This window comes from Megalops cyprinoides, chromosome 8 (genome assembly GCF_013368585.1).
Source record: "Megalops cyprinoides isolate fMegCyp1 chromosome 8, fMegCyp1.pri, whole genome shotgun sequence".
Lineage (NCBI taxonomy): Eukaryota > Metazoa > Chordata > Actinopteri > Elopiformes > Megalopidae > Megalops > Megalops cyprinoides.
In genome coordinates this window covers 9,754,437-9,779,962 of record NC_050590.1, presented here as the reverse complement: position 1 = coordinate 9,779,962, position 25,526 = coordinate 9,754,437, and the positions used below count along the sequence as shown (strand labels likewise).

Here is a 25,526-nt window from a genome sequence, read left to right as displayed (position 1 = left end):
AAGTGTAAAGAGATATTTTGACTTGAAAAGAGACAAATATGCTTGGTGAGATTTGGATTTTTTGCAGTGCTTTCAAACAGAAAAATGCTATTTATACTCTTTAAACAGATTAAGATAATCACACACTATCCTGCTCCTCCTCCTCCTCCTTCTCATCATCATCATCATCATCATCATCATCATCATCATCATCATCATCCACACCATCACAGAAATCAATTTTATTATTCTCCTCAAGGCAGTAATCTCCACTGGCTACACACGAATAATAGCCCTCAAGCGTTCTCCACCCACAGCAACCTTCAGTACCTACAGTACCAGTCAAGAGTTTGGACATACCTACTCATAGAAGGATTTTTAATTATTTTTTACTATTTTCCACATTACAGAAAAATCGTAAAGACAAATAGTAAAGACATCAAACCTATTAAAAAACACAAATGTAATTATGCAGTGACCAAAAAAGTGGTCAGCTCTATCTCATACTTCGGGATCTTTAAAATAGCCAAAAAAGTTTTTTTTTTTTTTAATTCAAGAAATTTGGAAAGAAATTCATACATAGGCATCAACTTCACTATTTATTAGCACTATTTAAGTCTTTAGATCAAAATGTCTTTCAATGCATGTTTCCCAGCATCTTAATCAGGTATGTCCAAACCTTTGACTGGTATTGTATGTCACATAAACGCCACAAGTAAATCCTTAACAAGCATCCTCTCTGCTCTCCTCGGTGCATCTGGACTGTGGAGTGGGTTTCATCGACTGACATTTCAGCCTATACCCATACACTGCCACAACAGTCCCTAAGGTATCTTTGCTAAGGCATCCTGCTACCAGAGCAGTCACCAGGACTTATTTATCCTTCATTAACCACTAAGATCACCTGAGAACTCAATCCTCTTCTACCATGAGGACATGGAAAAACAAGTTGTCCAGGGAATGCAAGTGAGTTCTTAATCAACAAACATTCAGAGTGAGAACTACTTCACCTATAGCTGGTTTGAAAGGGATTTTTTTTTCAAGCTATCGGTTTAAAATACATTCAGATCTTGACCTTACTGTATGAACCCTTGAAAATAATACCACTCGCCTTAATTTTGTTTCCAGCTATAAAAAATGAAAGTAAATCATGTAGATTTTGCATAGTTTGTACAAAGGCAGTTTTCCAGTACTATACAATTTAACATCAAATTCTGAGGCACTGCCAGCCTTTGTACAGTTCTGCTCAGTTTTACTATGTGAATTCCCAAAATAAACCCTATTCTCCAATGTATCATTATTTGATGCACAGAAGTCATCAACAGAACTTTGTAAAAGACAAAGCGCATCTAACCCTTGGGCATTACAACCAAAGGTTGTCAAAGACAATTAACAGGCTGTTGGGGTTTGGATGACTAGGGCAGACATCTCAAAGGGACAAGAATAAAGCCACATTGTAGGGAAAATATTCCATTGTTAATTTTCTTACTGGAACTACCGTGCAGTAACTATTTAAATATTATTATTAAATTATTAACATTTTTCAATATTAACATGAACAAACACTACACTATGAGAATACGATGAAATCTGCAATCTAATTAGCAACAGAAAAACCAAATACCATGCATGACACTTTTCTAATTTCTATTCTTTATTTAACAAAATCATTATCTTTTAGTCCTCTTAGTACTTTTCAGGCAACAGTTTCATCATTACTGATTCACATACACATGAAAATTTGACCTTACGATTCCATAAGCTTGCAGTGCAATTTTTGGTTTGGTACACAATATTTGTTTCATATTGAGTTATCCTGCAAACAAGATAGTTGAGATTCCAAGCATGAAGGATGAGTCTTACAGCAGCAGAACAAAAAGGTTTTCATAAAGAGTGTTTGTGAGCCAACAGTGTGGTACTATTCGAGTTATGCACATTCAGAGGCTTTGTTTTTAGCACAGCCTATGGGCAAACTGTCAATAATTGCATGTGAAGTGTAGTATATTGGATACATTAGTTATTAATATTACAACAGACAAAACTTGAACCCAGTGCAATACTGTACACTGACATTTCTCGTTTACTTTGTACATTTGTAAGCAATAATACATTCTAAAATATGTAAATATAGTCCTGAATTCAGGGATCATTAATGTAAGTCCTGGGTTTCCCTCGAGAGCTCGTTATGAGATATAAATCATTCAGGAACTGAGATTAGAGAGAGCGGCGAGGGAGTCTCGACAACAGGGAGAATTGATATCTACTGTGCTGTCAATCAATCTGCCAATCAATCATTGGGGGCGGCAACACTCCATAGCACATTATCGACCAGGACCATATTTACTTTTAACTTTGGCAATAAGTTTTTTTTTTTAGCCCAGAAGATATAACCCCTGTAATAGTGTGCCTAACTCATTCTGTTCAAGTTTTGTTGCCATCATTCTTGCACTATGTTTGATCCTTCCCACCTGAAACGAGTTTTTAAAGGATTCCCCGTTGCAAAAGCGTGATACCTTTTTCAGTAGTAAGAAAAAGTCTAAAAGAAGTATTCTTTTGGAATGATCTTACATCCATAGGGTAATGCCACTATAACCAGAAAGAGACCCGACCTTAAAACAAGTGGATCCATTTTAACAGCGAAATTAAGAGAGCTTCCATCATCTACCATACGAAATGCACCATCACGCTCTACACCCGGTGCCAAAAAGTGGTTGCAACTTCCAAAAATGTGCATTTTCGTACGCCACGCGAGGTAAGGCAATGTAAGATAAGAGAGACTACTCAGTTCTGAAGGAAATCTGGCATGTATTCTGATCAAGTCTGTACAAAAGTGTCAGAGACCGAATATGAAAACGAATGTCACATGCTCAACAACCCTATGTTACGAAACAGAAATTAAAATATTGCCTGTAGATAAATAACTGCATAACAAGTAAAATGAACTGTGAGGTATGGAACAACTAGCTTTAAAACAACCTATGTATACAGCTAAATATACGGCTCTCCTTTCATCACTCAACTCGATACACCATTCAGCATTCGTATGAGAAGAAAAAGAGATGCTCTGCGATTTACCTGCGACAACGAACGTTGATTATTTTGGAGCTAACAAATTATCTCCTCTTCAATAGTGAAAGTGGATGCTGCACACTTGCTATTGTGTCCAGGATCACACCGAGATGGCTAATTCACCCCGGAATCTGGAGAGGATATAAACGTTTGTGGTATAGAGCAGCCCTGGAACGTGTTTAGTAGAATATCCGCAGCATTGCAGCTCCTTGGCAGATTACTGTTGAATATCAACAGACCCCCGCCAAACCCCACCCGAGAATTGAAACCGCACGCAAGCATTCTAACCACTGACTACATTCTAAAACAGGTTCATATAACCTGTTAATTTTATATTTCTTTAATCCTCTTTGGTATACTATAACAAATTTTAACTTAAAGGTTTTGGTGCCTTTGGGCAATGTATAATGTATAATGTTCTCTTTGTGGACACTTGATTTGTGGACACTTATCTCATAGACCTGTACATCCATCTGCAAAATGTTGGGGCCAAACCATTTAAATGAATGTCATCTCTTAAAAAAATGTAGGCCAGCCCTGGGTCCCAACTTGACAAGGATTAACACTTGTAATTCTTCACACCAGTATCTCTTTGTCCATTGTTCACTGAATTTGCTTAATTTGTGCAATGAACAGCTCAGAAAAAAAGTACCACATTATCCTATTGTAACAAGTAATGGTAGCTGCATTCCTCATTGCTGACAGTATATACTGCAGAATGGAATGGAATGAAATAACACTTATTAACGGAAATTTGCATGAATGGAATCGATTTCCAAGAAAAAAGTAAGGTCAGGGTTTGTCCTGCCTTTCTGAATACTTGTAAACCATTACACCTTCCTTTCTCTGACAAATAGAACAGAAATAGTGTGGTACCTCAGTTTGCTGCAAATTGCAGTTTAAAGCCATCTTATCCACCGATGTCAGAGTTCAATAATTACCTTTTTCTCTTGACTTCAATGGACTCACAGTCTGGTAGTCGTGTTCTAAGAAGAAACAGGGCTGGAGGCCAGAACAAACCCAATCACATTATGTGGCTAACGAACACATTTAGTTGAGTTTGTTTGGACCAGGTCCTCTGGCAAGCGTTTGATGTCTGCATTAGCGTGTGGTGTCTGGTAATAGGGCAACAAGGTAATTATGTAAACATTCTCATCTACTGCCTTATCTAGAGTACGTGTATGTGAAACACAGGCCAGAAAGAGATAAGATCCATCTCCATGCATTGTATATTTTCTGTTCTGTTAGCTGACTCTACATTTTATTATTACGATAATGTCTGTAATTTTTATGATTTTATAATATAATTATAAGCAACATTTAATAATGCAAGTTAATAGAGAACATATTCTCATATACCACAATGATATGCCATTGTTGTATATGATAATATTTTACATGAGGGAAAGAGGCACAATTATAGTAAATACAGAACGGGAAACAAATACAAAAACTGGTAGCTCAGAGAGGGGAAAAATTCAGTTACATTTATGCCTTTAAAAGACCCTCATTACGACACTAAGCAGGCATGGAACAGAATAAAACCTCTGGTGATTGTAATTATATGTGATGTAAAAAGGTGTTCATTTCATTATTTGAAACAGGAATGAATGCAGGATTTTCCTGAACAAGAAGTTTAGACGATTTACCTGGGGCATTTCTGGAACCAGGCACAAGAGTCATTGCAATAGCGACAGCCCTGCCTTGGCTTGATTTTAGTCTGTGGCTTGTTTATATGGGTACTAAATTTTTTGGAGTTGTTCAATTGATGTTCAGTATCCAGTGATTTGACTGAAACATTTATATCACTGATAATGTCTGTTAAAAAATAACCAAAAGCAGACTATATAATCTTTCTGCCTTTCTTGTTTTAGTCACTCTTTGATGTAATACTCTTTGAAGTATTTTACTTCCTTCATACTCTAAATCACTTTGAAGTGGATAGCGCTACACTCAGATTAAATGTAAAAAAGCCATTTAATTATGTAAATGGATTAAATAAAAGGTACACATGATTTAGCTGAATAAACACCCTAATAAAATGCATTTATAATTACAAATGAAAGTTTTTAAACATGATTTTATGACAACCTGGTAATTGTTGATTATATCTAAAACAAATATTTGTTTACTGATGAACTGAGCATATGATTTTGGCAGTATTAATTTGTGCAAAGTGCTTATACACACTGTATAAATATAGTTAGAATATATTATGAATATTATTTACTTGTGCACAGTAGTGATGCTCTTACTTGTGGTCTTAATGTTATTGGAACCCAGAACAAACTTGTCTATAATCTCCACCACACAGATTACACACCTTAGAGGAAGCAAGGAGCACAGTATTTTTAAGTTTAAGTATTTTTTGCTCTGTAGAAATACAGTGTGGTTGGGACTCTGTTAGCAAAAACAGAAATGTCAGTCCCTGATGCACAATGGGGAAGTTTTGTGTGTCAGCCTTACTGACCAAATTCAAGTGTACATGGACTGTTCAAATTCAAAATGGTCAAAATTAGTATTTGAGTGGTGGATACTGGCATCATGTAGATCCCTTTCAGAAAACCATGCAATATCTCAGTGTCTTCCAAGACACTGCATCATGAAGTGAAAGGCTGACCCCTCTCTGTTCCATAAAGAAAAGCAAGTACACACCAATTCATTCAATGTGTATTCGCTACCTAACCAGTGGGTGTGTGGGAACCACATGTATACATACACGTACACACAACTTGTGCTATTTTCATTATTGCATAGGAAAAGCAACACCATACAATTAAATATAATTAAAATAAGATGGGTGTATGGAAATATACAGAATGAAATTATACTTGTGGTATTCAGTAGAGCATCTTCGAACCTGTCACCAGAAATTGGCACCTGGTTCATTTCTTAATTACACACGACCCACAGATCTCATCTGTCAATCCATCTGTTAATGTCCAAGCGGCAGAGTTGCAATTCAGTGTCAGATCTGCAGTGTGCCTTCTGCAACATCTTTGACAGCTGTAAAATTATACATTTAATCATATCAATCAAAAACGGAAATCTTACCTCAAGTAAAAACTTAAGAAAATGATGGCTTATCAATGAACAGAACTGCAGCAACCTTTAAGTCAGTGGCGTTAAAATCACATATTCAGAGAAGTTATGAATTCTGCGTACCATGATCATAATGATATGCGACTCTGATTTTTGTGCAGTGTACACAAATTGGTGTTCTATAATGCTTGGCCAGAAGCAAAGGAATAAGCTGAAGTCTGTTAAAAAAAAAGGAAATAATCGCTAATTAGGAGAGCTGCGAATACTAGGGAAAATAAGAATGCCCCAAGTGCTTCACATAAGATGAAAACCTGGGCGTTAACAGAGGAAGAGTTCATATATGAAGATGGATCTTCTCCGCCATGAATTGACAGAACAAATTAAAGTGTCATTGCCACTGAATTTGCATGTTATAAAGTATACAACAATAAATTTTCCTAAAACTGCACCAGCAGGCAGAACTGCCTCCATTGCCCAGAGGGTTTTACAAAAAAAGGAACATAACTAATGTGCTCAGGAGTATGCTGAAGGCACTTAATTTATATTCATGTATAACAAAGTGCCAGCCTCTTTCTGCTCATACTGAACTGAAAGTGTTGGATGTGCAAAAATCATCTTCAGTCCAGAAGTCGTCAGAGACAATAGTTCCTGCTAGTAATGAGGAGATAATACTGAACAGAATGCTTGGTTTCCAATGCAGAAAAAACAAACCTTTGGGACACTAAAACAATATTATAACGTTCTTGCATCTATGGTGATTGTAATTATGTAATTACATTGACAGAGAAACTAGACACTCTGTTAACACTGGTGTTTAGTCCCAAGCTTCTAGTTCACTCCACCACCTGGAGGGGGAAACTAATTACCATTGGAATGACTACTGGAAATTGGAAAAGGTTCAAGCTGTTGCCAAAATGAGTTTTTTTTTTTACAAGACGGACACAGCAATAGTCTGTAGTTTCTATATTACCAATCACAAAACATGACAACAAAGTGTAATACAAATTCATCCACTGCGAAGTAAACGTAAATTGTCTGTATATCATAAAACAATCAACAATCTACCCACTGAATCATAATAAAACATTTTCATTCAGCACTGTGTTTTATTGTCAAAATTAATTACTTTCATTAAATGGTTCAAAATTCAAAGAGTATATCTTAACCTTTTTTTTTGGGGGGGGGGGGGGGGCATTATCACAGGAATGACATTGTTTTCATATTTACACCAAAATATTGTAAAAATCAAATCGACAGAGAACAGATGACAGTTTTCTGAAAACCACAGATGTTTTCATTTGAGCATTGCCAATCTTACAAAATGTTAAACTAAGTCTAAGTTATGAAGAAAAAAGTGCAACAATGAGCCACATTCATATGGAATATGAGGTTTCAAGGCTTTCTTCACTGGCTTGGACAGATGAGGCAAGAACTTTAACAAGTTACAATTAGTGACAAGACTACAATGGCAAAAAGTGTTTTTAGGCTTATTTAATCAAATACCCATTCAGGTCGTCAATAGAATATTTGAAATGGTTAATTGAAACACACCGGAGAAACACAAAACATAAACAGCAAAGCATAATTTTTGGACAAATAATTACACACCTAGTTTAGTGTTGGTTTTATCAAAAAATCATTCAGTTGCAACTGTCATAGAATGCAGAACTGAGGGAGAAAATGAGTCAATTTTACTCAGGTTCCTTTTCCAGACTTGACAAATGCAATGTGAATAAGGCAAATGGGTGTTCAGGCTTGTTCAAGTTCTACAAGCACTCCATCACAGTCTTTTGGGTGGAGGAACATGACAGGCTTTCCATGGGCCCCTATCCGTGGCTCTTCTGACAGGGTTCTAATCTTCTTTGCCTTCAAATCCACTATTGCCGCATTGATGTCATCCACCTATGCCCATAAGACAAACAATTCACAATTCAGGGCAGCTTGTAAAAAATATTTTTGACAAAGACAAAGATATTTACATCACGGGAAAACCTCTTAAACATTATGTTCTAATAAGAAATATTGCATTCTGGCTCATATGATCAAAGGTTAATTTCTGCAGGAAGCCAGGACTATCTACAAGTACCTTCATAGTTATTTACCATTTTACCATTTTAGCTATGACAAAGAGAATAACACAAAGTCATAGTCATCTCACACAAATAATAAAATGCCTGAGATATAATGAATTTACATGTAATCAGGCTAGGAGAGACTTACCTCAATGCATATGTGATGCATCCCTCCAGATTTGTTCTTTTGCAAGAAACCTGCAATAGGGCTCTTCTCCCCCAGTGGGTGCAGAAGCTCCAGCTTGGTGTTTCCCAACTCCACAAAGACTGTATAGACCCCATGTTCTGGCAAGGGCACAGTAGCGCTCACCTGAGCACCGAGCACATCCCGATACAGGGATGTGGCTTTCTCCAGGTCCGGTACTGCAATAGCAACATGATTTAGCCTGCCGAGTTTCCACACGGACCCTGGAACACCTTGACAGAGGGGGTTTGATGTTGAGTAAGTTCTCGGCGCTGGCACCACATGACGTGAACACTTTGCAATACCTGAAACTAAAAGAAAATGAGGTTACATAGCTCAGTTGCTAACAAACCATTGGGCCAAAACTATGCCCAGTTTTTTTTGTTTTGTTTTCTTTTTTTTGTCAACCTCCTCATGAAAATCTTTAAGTTACATTTTAATGTCCCACTTTGGTCCCGAAACACTTTTTTCATAAGCTGCTCTATAGTTTTCATATGGAGGGGGTAGCCAATGGAAACAAATGAAGAAGTGGATTTTCTTATATTTATTATCCTGTCTTGCAGAACATCAGATTTAAAAGTAAGAATTTTTGCTGTGAAAAATGTCATGAAACAATAACAAGGATGTGGGATCCAATACATGCAATACGTTAAGCAAGAATATTTTCTTAATATCTCTTTAAGCAACTGGCAAGTAACCGGTGACATTACAGAACTGAACATTATACGTTAATGGTGGACGAGTGGAATCACATCTACTTGTACAAGGTCATTGTTGTCTCCGGCGGAACAGAGGTTGCTCTACTGAACTTACATGCTGCTAGCAGAGCATCTGCCGAAGATATATAGTGAATTCAAGAAGGTAAATGGTCCCTTTGCATAAAGCATGAACATCATGTGTAAAGATGGTTACCACGCATTTAAAAGTATGTACTGAGCAAATATCTCATAATAATTTATATTTACATTAAAACACTATAGCGTCACATGTTCAACATCTGCTTTAACTCAATTTTCGCTGTGATAAAGGCTACGTAAGGAGACAGAAACCACAAGTATGTGAAGGATATATAGACAAGAAACACTTTGCAGAAGTAAATAAAATGTACAAATGTCTGAATAATTTTGAACAAAGTGAGCAATATTAAAATCTGGGTTATTAAATTATTAAAATATGATTTAAATTGGAAAAATCGATCGACGATTTGCAGAAGTATGTAGGCTACTACTCATATTGATGCGTTTATAGCATACTGCTAGTTTAGCTAATTGCTAACCAGTAAGATGGCTTACTATAGTTGTGCTTAGACAGGAGCAAGAAAGTTAGTTAATCAGCCTACCACTCTGAAACTAAATCACCCTCCGTGGTATACATCGTCCTGTGAGGAAAAAGTGATGGTGTTTCAGCTGATGCACAGTTGATCTGTCACCATAACATCGGCTCGCTAGCATAGTGTGGGTTGCTGTTGTCTGACGAGCATGATAGCCGTATCCTTGCACTACAGCAAAAAATGTATCATAAAATCTAAATGACTGACAACCACCGCGAAAATTACACCATCACACTCTGATTCTAATCACTTTAAAGAACGTGTATAATTACATATGGTTATGACACTGTCTTCGCACTACTTTACCTGCAACCTTCAGCAAGGAGGCCGCCATCTTTTTGAAAACAAATTTTGAAACTTTATTTATAGGGTTGCTTTAAGATAAAGACTTTTGCCCGTGAAATACGAAAAAAATGTTTCTACGGTGGGGAAAACAGCCATGTAATTATACCTAATCTGGTATAATTTAGCTGACGTTAAAACATTTTTATTTCGCAAAATAGTGTACGGTCAAATTATTTAATGTTTACAATCTTTTAGCGGTAATATTTCCATATAACCAACGCATATTTTGTCTTATTTTGTAATAAAACGGTAACACGAAATAATCCACGTGAAATATTAAACAAAACAGTCTGCTGAGAACGTTTACTAAATTATTTGTGTAGGGGTATTAATAAAACAATCTGGAACTGTTGGTTTTGAGAAGTGTTTCCAACCGAATTACTGTAGGCGCGAACTTGTGTTTCCTAGGGAGCATGTTTTCGAGAGACACCTCTGTTCCCATGTGGAAGAAATGATGGCTGACGGGGACGTGAGTGGCACGCTGGATAGCTGTTTAAAACTTTTAAGCAGTAACACTGTACATCCAGAGACATTTCTTAGGTAAGACAAACGTATACATTAAAAATAATAATAATTAACTTTGGCAAGTAGTGGTTACTGCATTAGTCTCCAGGATATAGTGAGAATGTTACACTCGCTTGTTAGCTAGGCAACAGCTAACCAAGCAATTCCATGTGTAAGATGCGACAAGAAAAAAGCTAGTTAGCATTCTGTTTGTGTGAAGGTGTTTACGGGTTCGTTAACTAGAGCTGAGTGTTAAGGCTGTGTACAGCAACTGGCTAAATCGCTTACGAGGGTTATAATTAAATAGCTGGTAAACTTTGGGAAATTTGTAGATAGACTTTTTCTCATCGTGTGTAGTTTGGCTTGGTTGATCTATCAGTTTATTTGTAAGCATATGTAACAGTAACCATATTTGCTAGTAAGGTAACCAGTCGTACCTCAGTTGGCATGAAAGTGTTTCGTTCAGTACTGAATACTTAATAAGAAATGTGGTCATGCTGTGTAAACCATGACCTGTATATAACCTGGTTGTTTTACGTTCTAAATGTAAGTTTCCAGAATGGATTGGCGGCGGACTTCACCTCCCTCACAAAGACATTGTATGATTTGCTCAAGGCACACGAACCTAAGGGTACAAATGGAAGCCCTCTGGAGCAGCTGGTTGTTGAAAATTTTGATGAGGAGCAGATTTGGCAGGAATTGGAGCTTCAGAATACTGCAGTTGTGAAACACTTTGATGCTGTTGTTAATGTGGCAGTCAGCGATATGACTATAAATCTGATGGTGGAAGAGGAAGATGAGATCAGGGATGAAGGTGAGGTGGATGAAGAAAACAATGTTGATTTAGAGGAGGAAATGAGCGGGGATGATATGGAAGAGGAGGGGGAGGAGGAACCAGACCTCCCAGATTCTTCAGCTAATGGAGAAGAGAAATTCACAGATGAAGATTCAGATGTGGACTTTGATGTGGATAAACTGGAGAAAAAGGTCAAGCAAACTAAGTGGAAAGCCCAGCGGCAGACAGGACCTAGTTCAGAAGTGGATGACAGGTTCTTCAAGCTCTCAGAAATGGAGGCCTTCCTGGAGGATGTGGAGAAGAAGGAGGGTAAGAAAGATGAGAGCGATAGTGAGGTTGATTATTTCCAGGACTTGCCATCAGGGGAAGAGGATGAGCTCGACCTGGAGGAAGGCACAATATCAAAAGGAAAGAAAAAGGTAATTGCCTAAGTATGGTTTGTATTTAAATCGTTCTTATCCTTTAAATCTCAATTCTGAACATTTTCCAGGTTTGAAGATCTTGCAAAACCACCCCTCTGTGTCCATCTGCTTGTTATTTCAGCCATCAAAAAGTTCAAGAAACTTGAAGTACAAAGACTTCTTTGATCCAGTGGAAGGAGAGTTTGCTGAGAGGGACCAGGAAGAGGATGAGGATCTGGGGTCTGAAGAGGATGATGGCAGTGAAGCTGGAATGCAGGAGGGAGCTGATGAAGAGGATGAGGAGGACCTGGATGAAGATGAGGAGTAAGGAATAGTCTTTTGTTTCTTGATATCTACTTGTCTTTGTGTCTCAAGGATGTTATATGTTTGCTTTGAAGAGGAATCTCAGCGTTTACCTGCAAGATTTAGTTGTTGTTGATTGCTATCCTGTGTTTTTGGTCTCTTTAGTGATAGCATTGAAGAGGATGAGAATGAGGACGGCCAAAAAGCTAGAGAAAACGTGAGGAAGGTGAGGTTTGACCTGTCTGATGACAGCGAGGGAGAAGACATGGAGGACATCTTTGGTGGAAAGAGTGCAGAGACAACAGAGACCAAGTCATCCTTTGAGAAAAGACAGGAAAAGGTATTCGGTGCTTGCTCACCTAGGTTCTCTTGACAATGTCTTATGTTTTTCCTTATAGGAGATGTGGGTTTCCATTGCAGATGTCAATGTCCCTATTAAATGGGATTTCATGTCTTAAATGGCACCTGTGAAAAGACTTAATTGTTTACATGCCTATGCTGTTTATGGATCAAATCACTGACACTTTATGCTTTGAATATTTAGGTGTTTAGAGATGAGCTTTCCAGTTCAATTAATTACATTATAACTGTTTGTAAAATGGAACAAGAATTCCTTCCATGGAAAATGTGTAGAATAGGGGTTTTACAAACCTTCTGTAATATTACAAAAGCCACAGACTGGCGGGATAAATGCACTGTTTAACAGTGAGAGTGTACATTTTCTTGACTGCCTTGTTTGGGATGCACAGATGGCTGGGAAGATCCAGGAGCTGGAGAAAGCAGCACTGGCAGAGAAGCCATGGCAGCTGACTGGGGAGGTGACTGGGCAGACACGCCCAGAGAACAGCCTGCTGGAGGAGGACCTTGCTTTTGACCAGGCGGCTAGGATGGGTGGGTCTGCCCTTCTGAAGTGTTGGCTTTTGCTGCTGCTTGCAACAAGAAAAATACTGATTGGATCATACAGACTACTCTGCTCTTGTTATACATTACTGTATCAGGTAATCATTACTCCATTGTCCTCTGCAGCCCCCACTATAACAGAGGAGACAACAATGCAGCTGGAAGATATTATCAAACAAAGAATAAAGGACCAGGTCAGTGCTGTGGTTTCTCAATATTATGAATGATGCAATTCCATTTACAGGCCAGTAGAGCCACGGTGGTGTAAATGCAGAGCCATTTAACTACATTCAGATTTTTTTATTTAACTTGAGTGGCACGTTCCTCAACGTTCTGTGTCAACAGCCTGAGATTCTGTGACCTTACCAAAATATATAATGGTAATAAAATCAGTCTGTTTGTCCGGTCAGCTGCATATGGTACTTGTGAAGGCTTAGTATGTACATGTGTGTCATTCTGGGAGGCGTGGGATGATGTGGTGCGCAAGGAGAAGCCCAAGGAGGATGTATTTGAGTACAAGAAGAGGCTGACTCTGGATCACGAGAAGAGCAAGCTGAGTCTGGCAGAGGTCTACGAACAGGAGTACCTTAAACAGGCACAGGTACCGTCATTACTACCTAGCAGCCTACTAGACAGAAGTTTGTACACATTTGATTTGATTTGATTGTGCAACAAAGTTATATTTTTACAGAATTCCTGTACTGGTGGTAGCTGTCAGTTTTTCAGTTTCACCCCTCACTACATACCAGAAAGTAAGAGAGTGTCAACTAGTGTTGACTATGAGGTCCACCTGATTTCATGTGTGACCACAAAATTTGTGAGAGATCCCTTGGAAAGTAGATCTTGGCTCAGTTGTATGGCTGATAAATAACTGCTCATAATCAGAAGCAGAGACATGTATTCCTTTAATTTGTCACATGCAACCAAATTATACAAGTTTGTGTGAGGCTTAACATTATAGCCTGGACAACCCTATCATTGTAACTATTAACTGAGACTGACCAGTGGGATAGGCCCTGTTTAATCTATTTTCTTTAATTCTTATTGTACCAGCTAAAATCTGTTCATGTATTTCAGCAAAAGACAGAAGAAGAAGAAAACCCAGCCCATGTGGAAATCCAGAAGCTCATGGATTCCCTTTTCCTCAAATTAGATGCACTTTCTAACTTCCACTTCACGCCCAAACCTGTGAGTTATTCTGACTCTTTTGGCAATTTCGCCATGCTAACACATGATCATAATGTGAGCAGCAGTGTGAAACAGTGGCTAAAGCACAGGGCTCTGTACCTGTGGGTGCCCTGCTTTAAGCTGCAGGTGGAGATGCTGCTGTTGTATAGTTGAGCAAGGTGCTAAAGCCAAGATTCAGCTGTGTAATTGAGTTATAGAAGTACACATAACATGGTTGAGGGCTGGATAAGGGTGTCTGCCAAGAGTCATGTTATAATGAGGGATGAGAACACATTGTTTTTAATTTTTCACGAAAATGCAGTCTCTTGGTAGTAGAATGTAAATACATTAAGTGTAAAACGACTTAATGATAAGTTATCCAAAGGGAATATGAAACCAGCCATGACTTTAATATACAAATAATATGCAACATTTACAACAGTAATATCAGGCCGTATTTACTTCGATACCGTACATTTATGTTGATACTCAGATAAAGAATAAACTAGGGGAAAACCTGCTGCACATTTCTTTAAGGTCAACAGTTACATATATATTTTTTCTGTTCACACTACACTTTATTTTGAGTAGCACTAAATTGTTAACAGTTGTCTGAAGCTGATTCATAGTCCTCGTGACCAAACCTAATTCTTTTTCATATTCTGTACTGTGTACAGCCTGTACCTGAAGTGAAAGTTGTCTCCAATCTGCCATCCATCACCATGGAGGAGGTGGCACCCGTCAGTGCCAGTAATGCCACTCTGCTGGCTCCAGAGGAGATTAAGGTGAGACAGTGCACAGTAGAGGCCTCTGGCTCTTAAAGCAGCAATGCTTTTGACTTTTCATATGGGTCAGACCTGAGAGAATGTGTGAAAGTGTTACCACGTGTCGGTAAAGAGCAGGGCTTGTAGCTGGAAGGTTGCTGGTTTGATTCCCCACTGGGACACTGCAGTTGTTCCCTTGGAATAGCTACTTAACTCACAATTTCTTCAGTAAGTATCTATCTGTATAACTGACAATGATGTAAAGAAAGTGATTGGATTTCTCTTTAGACTAAGATACTAAGATACCACTTGAAGCCAGGAAATCAGTAAGGTGCCAGCACACCATGAGCATCAGAAATCAGTTTTTTGTGATGAGACATTAAAGGAGAATGTGCACCTCACGTGCTGTTGCTGTCATGTCCTCCACTCTCTCAGGAAAAGAACAAGGCCGGGGCTGTAATAGGTGACTCTGAGAAGACGGCCACTGATAAGAAGCGTGACAGGCGCAAGAAGAAGAAACTGAAGCGTCTAAGGTTGCAGGAGAAGGAAAAGAGGAAGAAATTGCGAGAGGCGAGCAAAGCAGTAGATGGCAAGAAACCAACGAAGGCTGAAGTGGCAGAAAACCTGAAGAAACTCACCAAAGGGGGAAAAGCCACGGTGCTGAAGGTGGGTGTTTTGCTGTCAATGTTGTTCATTTATGTTTGGATAGTTAACAGGCATGGTATCCAAGACGACAAAATATAAAGTGTTAAATTTATTTTAAGAAAATGAATTTCAAGTGTTTTTGAAAGCAAGATATTTGTTTTAAGTATCATAAGGAATTTTCGATGGCTACCATTTATTGCAGATAGCATGCAGTGTAAACAGTCCTCCTCCGCTTTCAAGTAGCAAATTAATTAATTCGAAGTGTGGTGCTCATATTTTCAGGGAAACTGCTGGAAGATGTAGCATACTTCATATTTGTTTATGTGTAATAAAAAGATGCACATAAATCCTAACATCAGCTGGGAATTGTGCCACTGGGCTCAAGATTGAATCCTGCTGAGAGAATTTGTATTGTTAATGTGAATTGGAGTAAGGGAGATTGAATTGATGTCGATATCATACAGCTGAAACAACACTGCAGAAAGTCTAGATGTGATGATTCACACGGGCTCCTCTATCAACTGCAGAGATCCCAGAGGTTTTACTTAGCAGGGCAGTAATGTACCCATTGACTTCTGTTGGCCCAGCCAGCATTTTGTGTCTCTCCATGAGGGACATCCATTCTGTCCCTGCTGAGCAGCACTGAAGAATCATAACACTGCACAATGCAGTATCTCCCCGCATAGTTCCAGTATAGACTGTCATTAGTCACAACATCATGTTCCATTTGTTTTTTTTCCCTTTTTCCCTTCCCCCTTTTTCTTTTGAAACTGTTCAGTTGCCATGTGTAAGGTTGTTAGATTTATTAGTTGCTCCTATTTTGTTTGCCCCTAAAGTAGAAAATGACGTCATTGTTAACAGTAGCGTTATCCCTGGTGACAATGACTAGGGGGGGGTACAAATATTCCAGCTCCACCTGTTGCAGTTGGGTCTGTTATTGTGACTATAGCCATTCTGTTTTTGCACAGTCTAAGCAAGCACTGCTAATGCCTTGAACATTCACCGCCCGAGCAGTTCTGCACCATGTAAAAGACAGTTCTGACAGGGGACAGGCTCAGTTTAAAAGCGGAGAGGTTTGCGCTTCCAGGCATGTGGCTCATTTGTGTCTGTCGTCTGAAACAGGATGAGGGGAAGGACAAGGCCCTTCGCTCCTCCCAGGCCTTCTTTTCCCAGCTGCAGGACCAAGTGAAGAGTCAGATCAAAGGAGCCAAGGACCAGAGTGCCAAGAAGAAGAAACAGAAAGAAATCTCCAGCAGCAAATTGAAATTGTAACATTGCAATGGTGTTATAGTATTTGTACAGTCTTCCTTTTAAAATGGTCTGTTTATCTGTGCGTACCTGTAGTTGCAGTATTCCATTGTCATTTGCAATAAAACCATGCTTTCACATTGTTGCTTGATAAGTTGTATTGCATTACATTACATTACGTGCCTTTAGCAGATGCTCTTATCCAGAATGAGTTTCAGCACAAGAGAACAGAAGTGTCTCCATCCAAGTTATATCAACAACGGTGACAGACCAGGTTAAGAGCATTCTCAAACCAGCAAGTATGTGCACAATTCCATTCAAGCAGTACCGCAACTTGTGCTAATCTGAAATCAAGACAGTTTATAAACTGGGAATTTGTTAAGCACGTACACTACCGTATGTCACTAGATCACATAATATCCATAACTCGTGGCAATAGCAAAAAGTACTACAGGTAGCAGGTGCTAGGGGTGAGAAAGCATTGAAAGATAGCCAGTGACCTCCAGGCTGAGGGTGAGGTCTTAAAACGGGGAGGACTTAGGGATGTAGAGCCTGTCATTCTTAGCCAGGCTGATGTTTAGGTAAGCTGAGATGTGAACAAACACCTGTGTGTTAGATAGAGGAAAAAAATGAGTATTGCCCATTATTCTGAAAATATTTGTTCCAGCAGATGAACAGTTATGTAAAACAACAGGACTGGTTATTAAAGTACACTCAATCTATATGCATGAAAAACAGTTAAGATACACTTTGAAGCAATCTATCTGGAAAATAAAACATCAATTCAGTCAATGCACAGTTCAGTCACTTAACTGCCAATAAAGCCTTGAATGACCTTTAGAGGAAAAGAGAATTTTAATTTAATTGGAAACAATATATTTGCTGGCTTGAGGTAGTTGCATTCTGGACTACCAAAATTTCTATAAATTGCATTTCTTTTCAATTTACAAACGGTATTTTAGGTGAAGGTGTTTAGTATACTATAATATCCCAGTCGTATTTCTCCCTTTTAATTAAAATGCCTTGAGCCATTAATGATTGCATACATTATTATAATGTCCAGGTTTAATCTCTTGTTCAGAGTAAGACTAACATAACAACTGATAACACATGTGTATTGAAGATGACATTCCATTTGAGGAAAATCGCCTTGTGTGGATAGTCAATGATGGATTGACCTTAACAGAGTTCAACTACGAAATCGATTGCCTTAGTCTCGACAGCAGAGTCTCCTAGGTTGATTATTGCTGTCTTTTCAAGCGGGCAAATGCTCTCAATCGTGCAAGCGCAGTACTGGGGATCAAATGATACACGCTATTCAGGAGTCACTCGGGTAAGACTAATGTATGGCATTGTCCTTCTCGTTGTGGGCAATGAAAGTTGTGAAACCCCTGCTATCTGTAGCGTTTCAATTAAATTTGCATAAATCGCATGGAATTTCGGTGGTAAGCGAGCTAGCTAGCTACGTGGACTTACTTGCTAGCAAACTAGCAAATAGCTGTAATCGTAGTCCTCTGCCAAAAATTGTCTGGGCCCTTCATTACTTGCTTATTAAACATAAAATCTATTAATTCGTGTTTTATCCCGACACATAGCCGAATGTGTGTCAGTGTGATAGTGACGCTACCTTTATATTTATTTGCTGTGTATGTCTGCTCTCGTATAGGTGGCTGTACCTAGACCTAACTAGCAAACTCAACCAGGTTGCGGTATGGGATAACGGTTGCAATTTTACACGGACTGCAAAACACGCTGAGCCACGAAGGTCTGTCATATGGCCGAGAAACGCTCCTCTCCAGGCAATGGGAAGAAACCGCGTCGGAGTTTATCAGTGACGAAGAGAAGGGGAGATAGCAGAGCGAATGCTGGAGCAAATAGCGGCTCCATTGCGTTGTTCTTCAACAATGCGCCTCCAGCTAAGCTGGCCTGCCCTTTGTGCGGTCAGATGGTGTCTCGGTTCAGAATTAACGAGCACATCGACTCGCAGTGCAAGACGTTTCTTGGCGATAACCACAACGATGGCAGGAAAGACGAGAATCTTTCCGCCTCTTCACCGCCTCATAACTCCAGAAGCATCCCAGTTTCGCCGAGACGATCGAGTCCTGAGGAGAAGAAACCGACCACTACCAGCCCCTATTTCAAAAAACAAGGGTTGTTGCAGGAGGACTCACAAGAAGTTGAGCCAAACAGTGGAGCCAAAGTTGTGCAGAGTATTGATCTTGGGAGCCTGGCCTCAAAGCTATCCAGAAAGCGGCTGAAGTTCACTGGGGGTGTGGAGACAGCCCCCCTGCAGAACAGAAGCCCATCACCAGAGACAGGGAGTGGGAGTGGCAGTGGGGAGCTTAGCAGCTCACAGAAGGAGAATTACTGTGACAAGTTGACTGACGACAGGTTCAGGTGTTCTCCGGTTGACACTGATTTGGCTGGGAATGCCACAGCTCATAGAAGTTGTTCTGCAGACAGACATAAAACGGAGAGCGGAGGGTCATCAGAGGAGAAAAAATGTGGGCCTGCATCCAAGTTGCCTTCTCCAGGGATACCTGTGTCAGTGCAGTCTGCTGTTTCATCCAGACTTAGCAAGAGGAAGAAACAGGGGTCTTCCAGGACAGACACAGTCGCTCCAGTTCTCACTGCCAGCAATAAGACTAAGAGAATGAGACATTCAGACAGTAACACAGCACTGGATAATGTCTCATTACCCTCTGAATGCCCCCAAGTACCTCAGGACAGCATGATAAGCTCAGGTGCAAAGCTACCTAAAGAAACCCCAATGGTGAGTTTGAAGACTGACCCCTGTGATGGCTCTTGGCAAAGCAGGGCCTCAGAAGCTGAGGTAGCTCCTTGCTCATCCTCACAGACAGGTGCTGGCGCTGTGAACTGTACTGAGTTCACAGAGGCTGGTGCTGATACGGGCGTAGAGAGAGAGAGGAGCCTGGAGCCACCACGGCTGCCCTACTACCTCCGCAATTTCCTGACTGTGCTGGAGGCAGTGCTGGAGAACCAGGACGACAGGCTGCTGTTCAACGAAGAGGACCTGGCAGCCATCCACACATTCCAGCAGTTGTCAGGTACACATTTCCAAACTCGCACAACCCCTCTTTCAATTGTGCGAGAAACGTCCATCTAGGAAGTTGCTGTTATGATACATAGTTTTAGGCTCTGGTGTACAGCAGAATACATAAGTAGGTGTACTGTGAAGTCATAAAGGTGTGTGAGAGAGAGCTGAAGTAAAAGTTCTGATAACTTGTTGGAACTCAAATAGACTGGATAGTAGTGATGGGCTTCATTAGCCCCACAATGACTTGAACTGTCATTGATTCATACCAACTAATCGGTCACTGATTGGTTCAATTGGTGAGCCATTGATGGGACACAATAGCTATACCCAATTTAGTGAATTTCTTGTGATGCTCCTGCCTCCTTGGTTGTGTCCTCCCAGCTGCTGGGCAGATGCTGTATGTAAGGCTTTTCCAGAGGAAGCTGCACTGGCTTCGAGTGAGCAAGCTGGAGTACGCTGAAATTGGCTCGGACCTCACCCCGGTGGTCCAGGAGCTGACCAGCTGTGGCTTGTTGCAGAGAGGTGAGTGGAGAACAGGAGAACTTCAACAAGGAGCAGAACATGTGTTAAATTATGTGAATTATGTAAATTAAATTACTCTTTTTGTATATTTACACTAATGATTTTTTAGTGACTTAGTGGTCTTGCGTAGTAAAGGAAAAGCAAATGGTACTAGTCTACAGGAAAGAAGCTACATATACAACTGCAAAATCTAGAGTTCACTTACTGTAGTATACAGCATTAGATCAAGACTATAAAAGTCCACATAGTGTATGTGGAAACTGGACTGTCACTACAAGCACCACAGAATCGCACATACACATGCGTACATGCACACACACTAAGTACAACCTTAAATATTCTAATCTCACTCTTTTCTCCTATGTTTATCTGACTCAGAGAGTGACCTGCAGGACCTGGGGGAGGTCCTGGATCTGCTGCCTGCTCCAGAGCTGAGGGGCCTGGCCAAGACCTTCCATGTGGGGAACCCTGGGGCCCAGAAGCAGCAGCTGGTGGCAGGCCTTCTCCGCCTAGGCCGGCAGCGGTCCATCTTTACCCAGATTCCAGGGCAGACTGGTGCTGGTGCCGCCATCCTCAAGAGGTACGGAGGAGAAGGAGGCGGAGAGATGCAGACTGCCATGTAGTGCTAGCAGTAATTCCCTGTGCTTGTTCTGGCAGGGCCAAGCAGCTGGCAGGGGCGTGTGTGCGAGTATGCCGAGGGCCTCGCGCCGTCTTCTCCCGCATGCTCCTCCTCTTCTCTCTCACGGACACTCTGGAGGAGGAGGAGGCTGGGGCAGGAGGGCAAAACCAGCTCTACACCATCTTGCTCGTCAACTCTGGCCGCCTGGCTTTTCCCAGCTACAATGTCCTGCGCAGGGCAATGGTGTTCCAGGACAGGGACGACCTCATTAGGTGAGAGCTGAGGTCCAAAGATGGGGGAACACATGCACATACACTTTCGTACATTTTGTCTGTGACATTTCAGCTCTTTTTTTGTATCGTATACACATCCTTGGTTTTCCATGACAGTCAAATTCAGATGTCTGGATTTTTCTGTACAACATTGCCCCCTGCTGGTATAATTTTCTGTTGTCAGTTTCATCTTGCAAAAATAGGCAGCCACAGGAACCTGAAAGCTTTTTTTTTCAGTTATACTTAAATGCAGCTCTTTTTTGTTTTGCAGAAAAAAAACAATTTTTTTCCACCACAAAGGTCTGCATCTCCTAAAATCATAGGCAATGTAAACAGTTTGGAGGTGTGCTGGCTGTGTGTTCCTCTCAGGTATGAGGCTGCCATGCATGCCCTGCACGAGGTGACCATGGCAATGCAGGCAGGCAACTGGGAGGAGGCCCTGGAGCTCTACACCACAGCAAAGGCGGTCTGGATGGAGCAGAAACACCTCTACAGCCTCAGGTGAGGAGGCGGATTGTGTAATACAGAATATGGTGATATGATGAAGCACCAATGGTTTATGATACATGCTTCTTGTATATATTAACAATGTAGGTGTCAGGTGACACCCCTCCATTTCCATAATAGGTGGAAGACTTTTTTGAGGGAGGTCTCAGTGTCTTAATCTGACATAATGTGTATCAGATCTGTGCTCTGCCATAAATCTAACCTGCCCATTCCAAATGAGTCCTGTTTCATTTTTTTTGACAGACCTTCCACTTAAATTTAAAATCATGCTTAAAACAGTTGGTTACTATCACCATTAGTAGCATCATTTGAGAGCAGAACTGGAGAGAAAGCAGGAGAAGTAGAGACAAAACAGAATTTCAAAACGTTTAGCCATTTAACTGGACTATTAGCATAATCCCTACATCATCGTCACCAGTTAAAATATATCATCTTGGGCTCTTCCTAAGGAGTTCACTGAGTGAAAACATCAAAATAAAATAATAGAACAGATAACCCACACGGGGAAAAAACTTTTACCTTTTCAGACCTTTTTTTAGAATTTGCCACCTTTGCTTACAGGCTCTCTGTGGCAGCACCCAGATTTTCTCTCTTTCAAGATTATGGGTTGTGAAACAGTGGTGACTGTGCGACAAAGCAAGCATATTTCTTAATGCTGTTTAACTGCAGATTGTAAACTGGATTGTTGTGAAACAGTGACCGAGTGTACCTTTAAAATGGTAATCGGGCAGGTTTTGTCTGTGTCTCTCATCGTCGTATTCGACTCTGCACCATTGAAGCATTGTGTGTTGTTCTCCACAGGCACCAGGAGGAGCTGCCCGTGTTCCTGCGTTGTTTCACGGCGGGCTGGGCGTACAGCCGCATCCTGTCCCGGGGGGTGGAGATCCTGCAGAGACTGCGCCGCTATGAGGTGGGCTGGCCCATTCTCACCACCAGGGTGTGCGGGAACATACAGAGACGGCCTCATACGGCCTCATGTACATGCGACAGCAGTGTAAGGGCAGCCAGATCACACACACACCAAGAGCATGTACCCTTTCTCCGAAGCCTGAATAGCACAGAATTGCTCTTGACTGAGTGGTTGAAAACCACAGCACATCTGTTCAGGTTACTGTAGCTGTGAGTGAGATGTGTGTGGTCGTTTTCCTCTAACTGTGGTGTTGTAATTGAAATATCCCACATTACTTAGGGGAGCGGTTATCTTTTGCAGGAAGCAGTGGAGGAGCTGCAGTCGCTACTTGCCCAGTCTGTGTTCTGTCCAGACAGTAGGGGGCGCTGGTGGGACAGGCTGGCACTCAACTTGCACCAACACCTCAAACGCACTGAGCAGGTAGCAGGAGCAGTACACTCCGATTTTAAAAATCGCACAAATAAATGAGCGCAGTTTACGTTACGCCAGTGAACACTGACAGACAGCCAGAGCTCATTCTGGGATGTCTCAGCCTGTAAGACTGTAACCCTCTGCTGTGGCTTAGCACTGTGGAGGCCTTACCTGTCTTTTATAAATTGAGAAAGTTAATGCTCTCTTCTCTTCTCACCTGTTTGTGAAGGCCATCGTTGCCATCCGAGAGGGCCTGTCGGATCCCCTTGTAAGAACAGGCCATCGTCTTTCTCTATACCAGCGTGCCATCAGAATGAAGGAGTCCCCCAGCTGCAAGAAGTACAGACTGCTCCTGAGGGGCCTGCCCACTGTAGAGGTGCAGGATGTCACCCACGTGAGTCTGGAGGGGATTGCATTACATTTGCAAGCATCTGTGTGTCTCAAGGGTTAAAGTTCAAACAAACTGGCTGTAGTTCATTGTGCCTGACATCGATGTGTGAGCCAGGCTGTGTGGTTCTGTGTCTGTCCCTGATCAGGTGACCATCCGTGGCCAGCTGTTCCCACATGCAGGAGGGATGGGGAAGTCGGTATTTATGATGGCAGCAGATGAGGAGGGAGGAGTTGCTGGCATTGACGACAACCAAGCCACTGTGCTGTGTTCTGTGGAGGAGCTGGCCCTGGCACACTACCGCCGGCTCGGGTTTGACCAGGGTGCGATCACTCGCCATAATTTCAGAGATGTGCCTTCAGTTGCAGCTCTCATGTAGCATATATCCTGTTGTTCTGGTCATGTTTGCATACAGGCTTGTCGATCTGGATCACGTGGCGGTATTTAATTAACTGAATGCTCTTCCTGTTCAAAGTGGTGTTATATCACAAACAAGACTCCCCTTATCCCTATTATGTATGTACAGAAAACATGGGGGCACACTTTTGATGTTGCAGTGAGAAAATGTGTGAATATAAAGGATATATATTTAATAAAATACAAACCTGTTGTCCTTAGGAATTCATGGTGAAGGCTCCACCTTTTCAACACTCTTTGGGCTCCTCCTATGGGATGTTATTTTCATGGATGGTATTCCAGATGTCTTCCGAAATCCATACCAGGTACAAATATTTATGACGACAACTGCACTTTTAGAAGCTAGGCTGGTGTGGCAAGCACTTTGTAATCGCTCCTTTTGTTAATCGGCAGACCTGCCCACTGGACCTGCACACCGACTGTTTTTACGAGAACCGGCTAGAGGCCATAGAGACTCGGGTGCAGTTGCTGTGCGAGGCCTCGGTGGAGACACTGCACGCCCTGTTGGCTGAGACCTGGAGCTCGCAGGAAGGGAGAGTGTGTGTCTTGGTCAACTGGGAACGATTCTCCTCACTGCAGCAGGCACAGGTATTTGACCCAAATCTATCCCGAAGGAACTATGCACACAGATCCAGTCAATAAACTTGCAAGAACTTGTGGTTCTGGAGTTTCTGCTGTAACAACTGATCAAGTATCAGTGTACCCACTTCAAATCATAAATCCACACATTTTGAAAGGTGTTTACTGAACCAAGATTATTGCTCAGGGTCATATTGAACTCCAGGCCTCTGTATATTCAGTGTGTGTATAGCGTGCGTGGATGGTGAGTTTTGTGAAGTGAATGTGATGGTGTCAGATGGAAGAGGTTCATGCATAAATGCATGGTTACTAGCTGTAAAGCTTGTGGTCTTCCTCATTTCTCTGTGTAGAGCCTGGTATCATGTCTCGGAGGTCCTTTCCTGGGGGGCATGGTGAGGCGGATGGCTGAGGACTACAGACACTGCCGTGGAGGTCTCCCTGACCTGGTGGTGTGGAGTACTAGCAACAACACCTACAAGGTCAGGTCACATGTTAAGAAAAACTTTCCACTGGAAAAAAAAGTCTGTTGGGGTGGGGGAGCTGTCTCTGAGGAGAATGTCTCAGCAGTAAGTCTTACCAGTGGAGCAAATCAGTTACCACCCCCTGGTCTGATGCCCTGCTTTTTGTTTAGCTCCAGTTTGACAAGGAGACTTGTGCTTTCCTATTTCCTGGAGACTGGTTCTCACCAGCACTGCTCCCATTTCAGCTGGTGGAAGTAAAGGGCCCCAACGACCGCCTCTCCCAGAAGCAGCAGATCTGGCTGGACGTGCTGCGGAAGCTGGGCGCGGATGTGGAGGTGTGTCACGTGACTGACGTTGGCGCCCGGGGGGCTCGTCCTGACTGACTAAGATGCAGCAATGCCATCACTTCGCTGGACAGAGCCTCCACATACTCAACATGCACTACAAACTCCCTCCTCCCAGTTCCTCCCAGTACCGGGGAGTGGAGTGGAGAAGTACCGTGTGCTTAGCTGAACCAAGATGAAACACTACAGCAGTTGCACTACTAAACTAAACATCTGGAGGAAAACCATAATGCACTTTACTTGTTCAGTCATTGTCATCTGAAAGCTGCAGAATCAAATGTAAGCTCTT

The 25,526-nt window shown here is 41.4% G+C and overlaps 4 protein-coding genes across 6 annotated transcripts in view; 2 read left to right on the top strand and 2 right to left on the bottom strand.

Moving 5' to 3' along the window:
• Window positions 1-3,179, bottom strand: part of LOC118782151 (amyloid-beta A4 precursor protein-binding family A member 2-like) — a 64,593-nt gene extending 61,414 nt beyond the window's left edge. For all 3 annotated transcript variants that reach the window (XM_036535431.1, XM_036535432.1, XM_036535434.1), the window contains exon 1: window positions 3,055-3,179. The gene's annotated coding sequence lies outside the window, so the exon portion shown is untranslated. The remainder of the gene's footprint in view (window positions 1-3,054) is intronic.
• Window positions 3,180-7,838: 4,659 nt separating this feature from the next.
• Window positions 7,839-10,010, bottom strand: mcee (methylmalonyl CoA epimerase). Its single transcript, XM_036535062.1, has 3 exons — window positions 9,983-10,010; window positions 8,311-8,657; window positions 7,839-7,992 (listed from the first exon to the last, which is right to left on the bottom strand). Exons 1-3 carry the CDS (start codon window positions 10,008-10,010, stop codon window positions 7,840-7,842), a joined length of 528 nt encoding a protein of 175 aa, XP_036390955.1. The 3' UTR covers window position 7,839.
• On the top strand, window positions 8,858-16,873 carry mphosph10 (M-phase phosphoprotein 10 (U3 small nucleolar ribonucleoprotein)). Its single transcript, XM_036535061.1, has 12 exons — window positions 8,858-9,207; window positions 10,430-10,561; window positions 11,077-11,740; window positions 11,865-12,046; window positions 12,191-12,365; window positions 12,775-12,916; window positions 13,052-13,119; window positions 13,389-13,526; window positions 14,003-14,113; window positions 14,770-14,877; window positions 15,292-15,522; window positions 16,624-16,873. The coding sequence occupies exons 2-12, from the start codon at window positions 10,473-10,475 to the stop codon at window positions 16,771-16,773; spliced, it is 2,058 nt and encodes a 685-aa protein (XP_036390954.1). The 5' UTR covers window positions 8,858-9,207; window positions 10,430-10,472; the 3' UTR covers window positions 16,774-16,873.
• Window positions 16,874-18,000: 1,127 nt separating this feature from the next.
• Window positions 18,001-25,420, top strand: fan1 (FANCD2 and FANCI associated nuclease 1). Its single transcript, XM_036535400.1, has 14 exons — window positions 18,001-18,082; window positions 18,416-19,817; window positions 20,189-20,329; window positions 20,708-20,909; window positions 20,987-21,220; window positions 21,590-21,721; window positions 22,529-22,637; window positions 22,938-23,057; window positions 23,278-23,442; window positions 23,585-23,759; window positions 24,055-24,158; window positions 24,247-24,441; window positions 24,783-24,911; window positions 25,139-25,420. Exons 2-14 carry the CDS (start codon window positions 18,524-18,526, stop codon window positions 25,274-25,276), a joined length of 3,138 nt encoding a protein of 1,045 aa, XP_036391293.1. The 5' UTR covers window positions 18,001-18,082; window positions 18,416-18,523; the 3' UTR covers window positions 25,277-25,420.
• The last annotated feature ends 106 nt before the right edge of the window (window positions 25,421-25,526 follow it).